The sequence below is a fragment of the Microcaecilia unicolor genome, chromosome 4, assembly GCF_901765095.1.
Source record: "Microcaecilia unicolor chromosome 4, aMicUni1.1, whole genome shotgun sequence".
Taxonomy (NCBI): Eukaryota; Metazoa; Chordata; class Amphibia; order Gymnophiona; family Siphonopidae; genus Microcaecilia; species Microcaecilia unicolor.
The window spans coordinates 264,282,168-264,296,561 of record NC_044034.1 but is presented as its reverse complement, the minus strand read 5'-3'; the positions used below and the strand labels follow the sequence as shown (position 1 = coordinate 264,296,561).

The 14,394-nt window shown below is 45.1% G+C and overlaps 1 protein-coding gene across 2 annotated transcripts in view; it reads left to right on the top strand.

Annotated features, from left to right (window-relative positions):
• Positions 1–14,394, top strand: part of CFAP97D2 (CFAP97 domain containing 2) — a 47,829-nt gene that overhangs the window by 15,118 nt on the left and 18,317 nt on the right. The window contains exons 2-3 of one of the 2 annotated variants that reach the window (XM_030199565.1): positions 5,726–5,806; positions 13,563–13,681. In XM_030199565.1, coding sequence (XP_030055425.1) covers positions 5,726–5,806; positions 13,563–13,681 — 200 coding nt within the window. The remainder of the gene's footprint in view (positions 1–5,725; positions 5,807–13,562; positions 13,682–14,394) is intronic. The other variant, XM_030199566.1, reaches the window with a different exon arrangement.

The following is a 14,394-nucleotide window of genomic DNA, read 5'->3' as shown; positions in this document are numbered from 1 at the left end:
TAGTGGGATGGATGCAACTGGGTGGTAATTGGCGAGATCGTTTGCCACCTGAGGTGTTCATCTCACTTTGCCTAATTTATTTACTTATCTATTTGAATATTTGTTGTACCACCAAATGATCCTGAGATTTCAAGGAAGTTTACAATAGAGAATATAATTAAGTGAACATAAAAACTCAAAAATATAAAACAAAACAATATACAATATGGGAAGGGTATGCATAGCACAACAACATTCAGACCTATGACTTAATTGTAAGTGAAACAGAAATAACTGAACACATAAACGGAAGGAAAAAAAATTATCCTGTAAAAATAATAAAATGTAGTTTCAGGCAGTAACCGATTCAAATACCTGCCTAAAAAGCCAGGTCTTCAGTGCAGTTTTAAACTTAGGCTAAGAAGGAATGGACCTAAGATCTGGAGGAAGATTATTTCACAGTGAGGGGGCACAGCAACAGAAACTGTGTCACAAGAGCTAACTAATCTCAGCCAAGCTACAGTAGGAATAACCAATCAGTTAGCGGTGGAAGATCTAAGAGAACGTGTTAGAAGATAAAAGGTCAGAAGAGAAGCTAGACAAGGTGGTATCATATAGTAATAAGTGTTATGAGTTAGCAGCACGATCTTATAGCAGATCCTAAAGCTAACTGGAAGCCAATGCCATTCAAAGAGGAGAGGGAAAACATGTTCATTTTTTCTAGCTTTATATAGAAGTTTGACCTCAGTGTTCTGAACAAGTTGTAATCGATTAATTTGATATGATGGAAGGCCAATCAATAAAGAATTACAGTAGTTGAGTTTATTGAATATCAGTGCATAGATGAGGGTTTTCAAGGCCTTATTATCCAAGTAGGGTCTAAGTGATTAGATTCCCAAGTATAAAAAACAGATTCTGACTTATTGCAGAAATGTGACAGGAGAAATTTAGCTTAGAAGTGAATGAATAGAATCCTTGAATGGTAAAGGTAAACCATCAAAGTATGGACTGTAAAAAAAAAAAAAAAAAGAGGGGGGTTGGAACCTGAAAATCACACAGCCTCACATTTTCGAGGGTTCACAGTTTGTTTTAACTGAACCAGGTATCTAATAATAGAGCCACCCTTGTGCATTGTGCCACTGATTATAAGAATAATTTGACACATCTAGATTAGATGTTTCAAAATTTTTCCACAGAAGTCTTGCCAAAAATTGACCTGACTGTATTTAGCAAAGTCAGGTTTGCCCAGCATTTGTTCAGAGGTAACATTCACCAGTTTATAGTGTGACTAGTCAAAACTCACAATATGTTTTTGTACTTAGCTTAGCACACAGGGTTCTTACCAAACTTGACTCAACAAATAAGACAATTGTGGTGTGAATTTTCCACCACAGAGGAATATAAAATGTTAAGAAAAATCCCCAAACAGGATCCTATGCTAATGTGAAACTCAAAATGTGATTTTGACTGGAGTACAATTTTACAATTCTTGGAGACTTTAACATACACACTGATAACCCATCTGACTCATACGCTTCTCAGTTCCTCACTCTGACATCCTCCTTCAACCTCCAGCTGAGCTCCACCACCCCTACTCACCAATCTGGCCACTGTCTTGATCTCGTCCTCTCCTCTACCTGCTCACCCTCCAATTTCTGCGCCTCAGCTCTTCCTCTCTCTGACCATCACCTGATCACCTTCACACTCCATCACCCTCCCCCTCAGCCCCGCCCGACACCACTACTTCCAGGAATCTCCAGGCTGTTGACCCTCCCACCTTATCCTCTAGTATCTCTGATCTCCTCCCTTCCATCTTGTCCTCTGAGTCTGTTGACAAGGCTGTCTCCACTTACAATGCCACTCTCTCCTCTGCTCTGGACGCCCTTGCACCATCCATCTCCCATCCCACAAGGCGTACTAATCCCCAGCCCTGGCTGATCCCTTGCACCCGATACCTTCGCTCCTGCGCCCGATCGGCTGAACGCCTCTGGAGGAAATCTCGCACCCATTCTGATTTCATTCACTACAAATTCATGCTATCCTCCTTCCAGTCCTCCCTATTCCTCGCCAAACGGGTCTATTACACCCAATTGACTAACTCCCTCAGCTCTAACCCTCGTCGTCTCTTCGCCACCCTTAACTCCCTCCTCAAAGTGCCCTCTGCTCCCACCCCCCTCACTCTCTCCTCAATCACTGGCTGACTATGTCCGTGACAAGGTGCAGAAGATCAACCTCGAATTCACCACCAAACCATCTCCTCCTCTTCACCCTATAGCCCACTCCCTCAACCAACCAACCCTTGCCTCCTTCTCCTCTTTTCCCGATATCACCGAGGAGGAAACTGCCCATCTTCTTTCCTCCTCGAAATGCACCACCTGTTCCTCTGACCCCATCCCCACCAACTTACTTAACACCATCTCTCCTACTGTCACCCCCCCCCCATCTGTCATATCCTCAACCTCTCTCTCTCCACTGCAACTGTCCCTGACACCTTCAAGCATGCTGTAGTCACACCTCTGCTCAAAAAACCATCACTTGACCCTACCTGTCCCTCCAACTACCGCCCCATTTCCCTCCTACCCTTCCTCTCCAAGATACTTGAACGCGCCATTCACAGCCGTTGCCTTGATTTTCTTTCCTCTCATGCCATCCTCGATCTGCTTCAATCCGGCTTTCGCCCCCTACACTTGACAGAAACGGCACTATCTAAAGTCTGCAATGACCTGTTCCTTGCCAAATCCAAAGGTCACTACTCCATCCTCATCCTCCTTGACCTATCTGCCGCTTTTGACACTGTCAATCACATTTTACTTCTTGCCACACTGTCCTCATATGGTTTCCAGGGCTCTGTCCTCTCCTGGTTCTCCTCTTATCTCTCCCACCGTACCTTCAGAGTACATTCTCATGGCTCTTCCTCCACCCCCATCCCGCTCTCTGTTGGAGTTCCTCAAGGATCTGTCCTTGGACCCCTTCTTTTTTCAATCTACACCTCTTCCCTGGGCTCCTTGATCTCATCTCATGGTTTCCAGTATCATCTTTATGCTGACAACACCCAGCTTTATTTCTCCACACCAGACATCACTGCGGAAACCCAGGCCAAAGTATTGGCCTGCTTGTCCGACATTTGTTTATTTACACCTTATATGTGTGTAAACAAAGAAACTGACACCTATTATAAAGAAGAATAATCAATAATTTTTATTTTTTCAACTGTCCTCCCTTGGACAGAGGCAGCATGAGAACATCACACTGGAAGCAAAGTATACTCACAAAATATATTTTTAGCAGTAATACAGAGATATATATTTGCTCAGCAGTAATACAGAGGTATATGTTTGCTTTGCTTAGGTTACATATATTTTGCTCTTCTTATATACACTTACTTTCATACTGCACCCAATGCCTGCACGTCAGCAACCCTTTTCTTTGAAGCCTGCCTGTTCTTTTTTTTTCTCCCTTATCTACAAATGCCAGCAACATTCTTTCTGCCCTAGCACAGACTGTCTCTGCTTCACACAAGGTTACCCAGCTCCAGGCTGATTCTATGACTCCCTTATTATTTTCACAGGTTTGTGACTCATATCTCTTTTGCCTTAATGCTTGCATTCCACTGACCATAAGAACTTTCTTTTTTCCTCATTATATTTAACACATTGCTGCCTGGATGTCCAACCGCCACCTGAAGCTGAACATGGCCAAGACCGAGCTTATTGTCTTCCCACCCAAACCCACTTCTCCTCTCCCTCCACTCTCTATCTCAGTTGACAAAACCCTCATCGTCCCTGTCTCATCTGCCCGCAACCTCGGAGTCATCTTCGACTCCTCCCTCTCCTTCTCTGTGCATATCCAGCAGAGAGCCAAGACCTGTCGCTTCTTCCTCTACAGCATTAGCAAAATTCGCCCTTTCCTCTCTGAGCACACCACCCAAACTCTCATCCACTCTCTCATTACCTCTCGCCTTGACTACTGCAACCTACTCCTCACTGGCCTCCCACTTTGCCACCTATCCCCCCTTCAGAACTCTGCTGCACATCTTATCTTCCACCTGGACTGATATACTCACATCACCCCTCTCCTCAAATCACTTCACTGGCTTCCGATCAGGTACCGCATACAGTTCAAGCTTCTCTTACTAACCTACAAATGCACTCGATCTGCAGCCCCTCCTTACCTCTCTAGCCTCATCTCCCCTTACGTTCCTACCCGTAACCTCCGCTCTCAAGACAAATCCCTCCTTTCAGTACCCTTCTCCACCACCGCCAACTCCAGGCTCCGCCCTTTCTGCCTTGCCTCACCCCATGCTTGGAATAAACTCCCTGAGCCCATACGCCAGGCTCCCTCCCTGCCCATCTTCAAATGCTTGCTCAAAGCCCACCTCTTCAATGTCGCCTTTGGCACCTAACCACTCTACCTCTATTCAAGAAATCTAGACTGCACCAACTTGTCATTTCGTCCTTTAGATTGTAAGCTCCTTTGAGCAGGGACTGTCCTTTTTGTTAAACTGTACAGCGCTGCGTAACCCTAGTAGCGCTTTAGAAATGTCAAGTAGTAGTAGTAGTAGTACTAGAAAGAAATCAAGAGTAGCTAGATAGATGATACTTTCAGCTAGTAAATGCAGTGATATATTACTGCTTTGTTGCAGTCAATGAGTCTTTGTTTCTATAAAATGATTTAACAACGATCCCCCAGTAGCCTCTTCAGCACATCACTGTACAAATGTTTAAGTTTTGGATAGAGAAAAGTCTCCAGTCAATCAAATTCCCTTTCTACTAATTTTACACTTTGATTCAGAGGTGATGGGAATCTTCTGTTAACTTCACCCATATTTGTGTAGTCCAACTATCTTAATTTATAAAGGGGTACAGGGGATGCGGAAAGGAGGAGAGAGGAAGAGATGTTTCATTATGTTGGTAGAATTTTTCCATTTCTATTTAGGGCAGTGCAGGGAACTGCATTCTGTGGGATCCTTGCCTGTATCTAGTAGCTGGAAAGCAGGAAGCTACTTTCAGTTTGGTGGGTGCAGGATACGTCCTTTAGGGATGTTGAGACCAGTTAGTTAGTTGCTGACAAGTTGCCTCTTCAAAGAATTAAAACTGACTGATCCAGAAACAGAAAGCTATGAACATGTGTCTTTCTGGAGGCCCACCAGCTCCTGTGCAAGATTCATGCTATCTAGCCGATGGGATTCCCTTCCCCATTACCAGGTCTGCTCTTTCTGTCTCTGGTACTCATCCCTCCATCCTCCTGTCCCCAAGCTTCAGGATCTAATCTGCTATCCCTGGGATCCCTTATTCAATGCCCAGGTTCATGAGGTGGTGTGTGGCCCAAGTCACTACTTGCAGCCAGTGAGATTTCCAGAAGGTCTTTCTCAGCTTCGGGAACTTTAAATTTGCTCAATCCTTGTCAGTTTCCTTGATGCATTGCCCCAGTCAAGCTCTATATTGAGCCTGAGGGCCACGAGGAAGCCAGAATCAGCTTCTGCCCTGCACTAAAGCTCCAGATCCTCAGCGGGCATGATCTGGGCTAAGCACAACCATGTGGTTGGCTGGCCTATTTTATGTTCAGCAAAAGCACATCCCTGATTTATTGTAACAAACAATAAGACACAGCAGAATATATGTAAGATATGTAAGCATCCCTTGGGTTCAATATGGACAAAGGTACCACTGCAGTAAATAACAATAACCAACTTTAATCATTTTCAGAGTTTATTTTCAAATAGATAAAATTGTATGTGCTGTTGCAGGTTCAGAGTGCCAAGCCAATGGTGGACACAAATACTCCTCTAACCTACGGTCACCTAAACCTGAAGTTAAAGAAGTTGAAGGTATTCAATTTTCTTATCACTGGACAGGAAAAAATATCTCATGTATAGAAATTTATCTTGGAATTTGGTTGTTCCTAGCTATCTAAGGAAAGTTCAGTCTTAAAGGTAACAGAGCTGGGAGGGGGTAACAGGTAGAGCTGGGAGCACAGATTTCCCAGTGTTTCAGTTCCATTATGGCCTTCATCGGGGCAATAAAGGTGAGAAAGGTTCTGTAATGGAACTTAAGGCAATCAATAATCCATGTAATTCATTGTATTTGCTTTCCTAGAGCCATTCTTTATCTTCACAACTAAGTATAGTGGCGTATTCTTGATCTTAGTATACGCCAAGTATACGCCACTATACTTGATCTTAGTTTTACAGAGCACTTGGTTCCCTGAAGAAGCTCCACGAGAGAGTGAAACGGAGAGCTCCATTGGGTGTACGAACTTGAAGCTAAATGCTGGCCATTTATTAAGCTAAGATGTGGATTTAAAGAAGTCAAGTTAAGATGTGTATTTAAAAACGCCATTGATATTGAAACAAAGACAGAGCAATTATAACTAAAATAAATATAAAAATTTAAGAATTAAAAAATTAAGAAAAAGCATAGTGTTAGGAACATAGGAGGTTTTTGACCAATGATATGATCCCAGTCCATAATGAGCCAGCATTAAGTTTTTATGCTTGCCGCCGAGCAAGGACTTTTGAGGTCTTTTACTCCTTTCCAGCAAATAAGAGCTATTAGGATATTATTGGGTGAGGGGCGACATAGACACGATCACTAATAAGTCTTTTTTCAGCTTAAAAGTGAACTCAAGTCTTCCATTGTACATGGTTCATTGTTACCCTGATAAACTTTAAAACACATATTTGACACAAGCTGAGTCTTCCTGGAGGCAGGAGAAGGATCCTATTTTAGGCCATTTTGTGATATATGTGGCATGTCAGGGTGATCCTTTCATGCTCGCTTTTCCTTTTTCCATTATAGCACAGGAAAACATACATAAAAAGGTTACTTTTGAAACTTTGCTTTGCTATGGTGCTCATTTTCAAATCACATAGACTTACAAAGTTACATAGAGGGGCATTTTTAAAAGAAACGTCTATGTTTGGATTTGGACGTCTGTGTAAAACGTCCAAATCCGGGGGCGGGGAAAACTGTATTTTCAAAAAAAGATGGACGTCCATCTTTCATTTTGAAAATACCGTCAGAGACGTCTAAATCCAAGGACGTCCTTAAATTTGGACGTCCCTAGACATGGACATCTTTGACTTTTGGCGATTTTCGAAACCGAAGACATCTATGTCAAAAACGTCCAAATGCAAGTCATTTGGACGTGGGAGGAGCCAGCATTTCTAGTGCACTGGTCCCCCTGACATGCCAGGACACCAACCGGGCACCCTAGGGGGCACTGCAGCGGACTTCATAAAATGCTCACAGGAACATAGCTCCCTTACCTTGTCTGCTGAGCCTCTCAACCCCCCCCAAACAAAAACCCACTACCCACAACCCACAACTGTACACCATTAACATAGCCCTTATGGGTGAAAGGGGGCACCTATATGTGGGTACAATGGGTTTGTGGTGGGTTTTGGAGAGCTCGCTGTTTCCTCCACAAATGTAACAGGTAGGGGGGTATAGGCCTGGGTCCGTGTGTCTGAAGTGCACTGCAGTACCCATTAAAACTGCTCCTGCGACCTTCATGCGCTGTCATGGACCTTAGTATGACATCTGAGACTGGCATAGAGGCTGGCACGAAATATTTTTAAAGATTTTTTTTGAGATTGGGAGGGGGTTAGTGACCACTGGGGGAGTAACGGGAGGTCATCCCCGATTCCCTCCGGTGGTCATCTGGTCATTTTGGGCACTTTTTTGTGCCTTATTTGTAAAATAAACCACGTCCGGGTGAAAACGTCCGTCATGGATGTCCTTACTTTTTTCGACTATGGGTCAAGTCTTAGGCATGCCCAAGTCCCGCCTCCGCTACACCTCCAACACGCCCCCTTGAAATTTGGACACCCTTGCTACGGACTGCAGTTAGAGACGTCCAAAATCGGGTTTCGATTATACCGATTTGAATGTCTCTGGGAGATGGACATCCATGTTCTGATTTATGTCGAAAGATGGACGTACTTCTCTTTCAAAAATGAGCCTGATAGTAATGTAAAGAGTTGAATAAAAATTAAACAATACATGCCTGACCAGGGAGGACAGCACCCTTTCTGGATGGGAGCCCTGGCAGGAATCCCCTTGTTGGGACCTGATCAGGTCCATGTTGATCTGGGGGGTGGCAGCCAGTCCAGACGGTCTTCAGGCTGTTTTTGGCCCAATCCCATCTTGCATTGGTGGCCAGTGACCAGTTTTAGTCTCCAGAGGAAGTCTGGGGTTAGAGTCAGCAGAAACATGGCAGGTGCGCATGAAAGCACTACCATGAATCAGGCTGGAGGGAGGAGAGCCAGTGGTAAAATAGCCAGCTTTGGGCCCGGCCTGCTGGAGTTGCTGCACATGCATGATTGGCTGCCAGAGAGCTTCGGTAGGCCTCAGATAAAGCCGGGAACTACATTTTAACATGTATCCCAGATCTGTCTGGGCCAAAACAAAGGACAGGGGTGGCCTGAGTAGCGCTTCTGGAGGCAGATAAGAAGTCTCCTGACCTTGGATTTCTTTTATTTAAATGTTTTTAGGCCATATTTGGAGGTCTGTAGCTTGGACCTCAGAGGATTTCTTTTTAAATTCTTTTTTGTGGTCAGGAGGTCTAAGGGTCCCCAGGTGGTAAAATTCTTTACAAAATATTTTAGGTGGTTATTTCTGCAAGTTAAGGTGCAGAGGGTCTACCATCGCTTAGAATGCAAATTAAATTCTGTCAATGGTGTCCACAAGCACATGAGTGTTTTAACCCTTGCTGTGAGTTTGGAGGGGCTTTCTTGAATTTGGGGTTTAATTTTTAATAAAAATTGTGTAAAGTGGCAATGAAGCCTAATTTTTAAATTTTAAAACTTGATCTGGATTGTGTTTGACAAGACATGGGTGTCTGAGATATTTTAATGGAAATTCTGTGTAATTTTTACTGTATTTTATCAGAAAATGTGATTTCTCCATTAAAACCTATGGGAAATCACAATTTCAAAATGGAGATTAGCAATGTAAAATCAAAGTTCCATGCTTTGGTGTCTATCTATAACTTTTGTGAAATGGAAGCTGATTGGCTAGAAAGGGACAGGTGACGCTAGCTCAGGGCTGCTGAGAGACAGGGCAAGCAATGCACCCCCCCCACCCGTCTGCCCACTGCCGCTGCCACCGCACCTCTGTTTGCCTGCCACCAGCGTCGCTCCCTCTGCAGTGGCATAGCCACAGGTGGGCCTGGGTGGGCCAGGGCCCACCCATTTAGGGCTCAGGCCCACCCAACAGTAGCACACGTTTAGCGGTAGCTGGTGGGGATCCCAAGCTCAGCCAGCTGAAGACTTCCTCCTGATGGTAACGAAAACACTACTCTCCACAATACTGGCACCTGAGCATGCTCATTTTTCAGCACATGCTTGCTGTGGACTGCCAAGGTGGAAAGAAGTGTTTTCCCACCAGCTGAGAAATTTTTTGGTGGTGGTTGGGGGTGGGGGTGGGGGGGGGGGGTGGGTGAGGAGAACACTTGGTGCCCACCCATTTCTTGCCTACGCCCACCCAAAATCTGTTGTCTGGCTATGCCCCTGCTCTCCAGGTTCAATATCTCTATTGTCTTTTCCTCCTTCCCTCGGCAGTGTTCCTGCGGGCTGCTGGCAGTACAAAAAAAGAAGCAACTTGCCTCTGGCTACCCTCCAAAGTGTTTCCTCTGCGGTGTCCTGCCTGCGCAGACATAGGAAGTTGTGTCACAGGAGGCGGGACAAAGCAGAGGGAACACTTCCAAGGTCAGACAGGTTGCTTTCTTTTTTGATACTGACAGTAGCCTGCAGGAACACTGTCGAGGAGAGGAGGGAAAGATGAGAAAGATACTGAGGGGCCCTTTTACCAGTGGCGTAGCCAGAAGTCAATTTTTGGGTGGGCCAACAGGTTGGATGGGTGGGCACTAGACAGTGGTGTGCTGGTAAATGTTTAACAACTGGCTCTCTCCCTGGTCTACCTCTGCGCCCCCCCCCCCCCCCCCCCCGTCTACCTGTGCACCTCCCCTCAAAATTGCAGTGCTGGCTATAGCCAGGGAGAGAGCCTGGGGGGGTGGGGGAGGCAATGTATTACTCTCTCCAGGAAAAAAAACATTAAATGATCCCAGGTTCCAATCTAATTCATGTTTAATGTGGGATAAAATGCCATAAATAAGTAAATAAATATAAACTTTTAATGTTGAGCACCTGATTCTCAAAGTGGACGTGTTCCAATCATTATAATGAAAATAAAATTATTTTTTTCTACCTTTGCTGTCTGGTGACTTTGTTTTTCTGATCATACTGGCCCAGTATCTGATTCTGCTGCTATCTGTCCTCTTTACTCCGTTTCCAGGGCTTCCTTTCCATTTATTTCTTTAATTTCCGCCTTTCTTCTTCATTTCTTGCTCTGGGTCCTCCGTAGACTTGACTGTCCAGTGGATCCAGCTTCTGCCTATTTTCTTCATCCATGTGCAATTTTCTCCTCTCTTCCTTTTCCCTCATCTCATCTCCTTCCTCACTCTTTCTTTCCCTCCATCCATGTCCAGCATTTCTTCTCTCTCCCTTCCCTCTCCTCCATCCATATCCAGCAGCCTCCTCTCTCCTGCCCTTCCCTTCATCCATCCATGTCCAGCAACCCTCCTCTGCCCCCTGCCCTCCCCTCCATCCACTCATGTCCAGCAACCTTCCTCTCTCCTCTTCCCTCCCCTCCATCCACCCATGTCCAGCAACTCTCCTCTCCCCTCCATCCATCCATACCCAGCAATTCTCTTCTCTCCCCTGCCCCTATCCATCCATCCCCAGCAATTCTGTTCTTGCTCCTGTTCCCTCCATCCATCCATTCCCAGCAATTCTCCTCTCTCCCCTGCCTCCACCTCCATCCATCCATCCCCAGCAATTCTCCTCTCCCCTGCCCCCACCTCCATCCATCCATCATCCCCAGCAATTCTCCTCTCTCCCCTGACCCCCACCTCCATCCATTCATCATCCCCAGTAATTCTCCTCTCTCCCCTGCCCCCACCTCCATCCATCCTTCCCCAGCAATTTTCCTCTCTCCCCTGCCCCCACCTCCATCCATCCATCATCCCCAGCAATTCTCCTCTCTCCCCTGACCCCCCACCTCCATCCATCCATCATCCCCAGCAATTCTCCTCTCTCCCCTGACCCCCCACCTCCATCCATCCATCCATCCATCCATCCATCCATCCATCCATCCATCATCCCCAGCAATTCTCCTCTCACCCCTGCCCCCCACCTCCATCCATCCATCATCCCCAGCAATTCTCCTCTCTCCCCTGCCCCCCACCTCCATCCATCCATCCCCAGCAATTCTCCTCTCTCCCCTGACCCCCACCGCCATCCATCCATCCCGTGACTCTCCTCTCTCCCCTCCCGCTCCCATCCATGTGTCCAGCGATTCTCCTTCACCCCCATGCATCCTTCCCTCCCATTCCACCTGCCCGCCCTCTCTCGGACGGCAGCGCTTCCCAGACGCTGCCTACCGCCGCCACGATCTACCTCCTCCCTCTGTCTCACTCTCAACAGCAGCGGTAGCGATTCAAACACGCTACCTCCTGCTTCTAACCCGGAAGCGTCTCCTCTACAGAGGAGACGCTTCCGGGTTAGAGGCAGGAGGCAGCGTGTTTGAATCGCGACGCTACCGCTGCTGTTGAGACAGAAGGAGGAGGTAGATCGTGGCGGCGGTAGGCAGCGTCTGGGAAGCGCTGCCACCAGAGAGAAGGAGGCAGATGCAGGATCAGTGCTCCCTGCTCCCTCCGCTCCGCTGCTGGGTGGGCCTGAACCCAAACTGGGTGGGCCTAGGCCCATCCAGGCCCACCCGTGGCTACGCCCCTGCCTTTTACTAAGCTGCATAGGCACCTATGCACGCCCAATGCACGTCAGTTTAGAGTTACCACTTGGCTACCATGTGGCCCTTGCTTTAATTTCATTTTTGACGCACGCTGGAAAATAATTTTTATTTTCTGGCACGTGGCAGAAACTGGGCGGTAATCATCATTCTACATGCGTAAATGATTACCGCACAGTTAACGCATGAGACCTTACTGCTAAGTCAATGGCTGGTGGTAAGGTCTCAGATCCAAAATAGACGAGCTCCAATTTTTATTTTGTCACACGTCCATTTTCAGCAAAAATTTTAAAAAGGCCTTTTTTACAGGTGCGCTAAAAATGTATCTGCACGTGCCAAAAGCATGCGCCTACACTAGCGCAGCGCATTTTCAGTGCGCCTTAGTAAAAGAGCCCCTGAACCAGGCAGGGGGGAGAATTTAATGTTAGTCTGCATGTATAACTGGGATGGCAAGCCATTTGTGCCACCCTAAAGCAACGCTTAATTTTAATTTTGCCGCATGTCTATTTCCCGGCCCCAACCCCCCCTTTTTTCCAGACGCGGTGGAGAAATAGTCCAGCATGCATTCAATACACATGCCCACACTAGTGCAGGCCAGTTTTTGGTGCGCCTTTGTAAAAGGGCACCTTAGACTTCAGAATAAGGGAATCAGGGTTTTTTTCCCTTTAAGTTCATTTAAGCTAACATGCATCAGAGAGGTTCCTGAGTTCCAGACAACGCTGGAATACTTCAGGCCCCACCGTCCAAGAAAAAGCAAAGCCCAGTGAAGCAAGGCCTTCAGCTAAGTGATCATCACACTGCAGCACTTAACACCAGAAACTTTAACTTACCCTAAGTGGTGGGGGGTACACTACTTACATTGAGCCACATCCTGGGGAGGGGTCACATTAGCCTGGAAGACAAAAGATTCAGACACAAAGAATCAATTCTTTGAGAGAAAATACTAAAGTATAGAAAGCCAAGTTTAGAAAACAAAGGGTTAACAAAGCCAAGTTACTAATCTGATAGTTGAATAGGTAGAAAATGTCTGGTGACATGAAGTTGTTCAAAACTATTATTTGTATACATGATACTTGGTTATTTAGAGGAAAAGAAAATGTTGTTGTTAGTTACTTACTCTCCCCCTCCCCTTTTTACAAAGCTGTGCTAGCAGCTGCTGCATGGCTTTACCAGCCTGGCTTTGTAAAAAAAAAGGGGGGGGGGGGGGTTAAATTGTAAACAGCGCTTTAGTTCATGTAAGGTAACAAAGCATTTTGATCACTTTATGGAAACTGGTTTTAATGCACCTGTGAATTTTTAACCTTCATTTTCAAATATTATTTTAATCATATCCCTTTTTAACTGCTTTTAAAGTGTTATGTGCAATAAAGTTCTTTTGAAACTACTGCAAACCTGGTCTTAGTATTACTCTATAAAGGATTCAGGTTTTGGGTACCAAAAGTGCTTGACACCACAACTGAAGCTTTTCCAAACTTTTCCTTTTTTTTTTTTTTTAATGAACTCCTGAAGTGGCTGGTTTTAGAGGGAAACCCCAAACACTGTGAAATATACCAACAAAATTGCAGTAATATCAGATCACCACTAGGGGGATTTACAGTAATCTATGTAACTTTGTAAGTCTATGTGCTTTGAAAATGAGTCTCTATGTATCTATCAGCAAACTATAGTTTTTTAAGACTAGCATTAAATTATGAAAACAGACAAAAACACTCATACCTGCGGCTTTTGCAAGTATATAACAACTCCCCCGTTTCTCTCATTTTTGTCTGAAAACAGCTGGAGAAAGACAGGCTGGCAGTCATTGAAAGGGATAACCTTTTGCTGCTGGAAAAGATGTCATGCATCATGAGAACCACAGGCAGAGTTGACAACAAAAACGATTATGAGATAAAGAGGTAATGTTGGCAAAGCTTCTGTGCCTTTTTAGTAGAATGAAGTGTGCTTTTTGCAATAGAAAGCCCAATTATAAATGCAGGGCATGGTGGTTTCACACCCTTCTCTCCACCATCTCCAATAAGAGACTGTCCAAATGATTCAAAACCCTTTCTGTAATGAAATATTTTCTTAGATTATTCATTAGTTTGTCCCTTTTCACCTTCATCCTATGACTCATAGTTCCAAGGCTTTCTTTTAATTGAAAAGCTTGCCTCCTATGCATTTTTACCATGGAGGTACTTAAATGCCTGCCTCTATCATCTCTCACCTATCCCGTCTCTCCTCCAGGATATACATGTTTAGATCTTTAAGCCTATCCCCATATGCTTTTTAAGGAAGACCACTGACCATATTAGTAGCCGCCCTCTGGACTGAATCCATCAAGTTTATATCCTTCCAATGGTGCAATCTCCAGAATTGTACCCAGTACTCCAAGGAGCTTTAGTTTAGTTTTTCTTCAGTTTTATATTTTGCCTATGATTCACAATCTCAAGGCAAAATACATTAAAAATTCATACTAATACAATCAGGTTAAACAAATACACTAAAAGCAGGTTGAAGCATAACAAAACATTATAAATCAGTGCAAAAGGTCAGTTTAGAAGTCTTACATGGCATCTCCACATGTAAACAGTGGCATTTATATATGTAGATTGCATACATGTGTAAACAA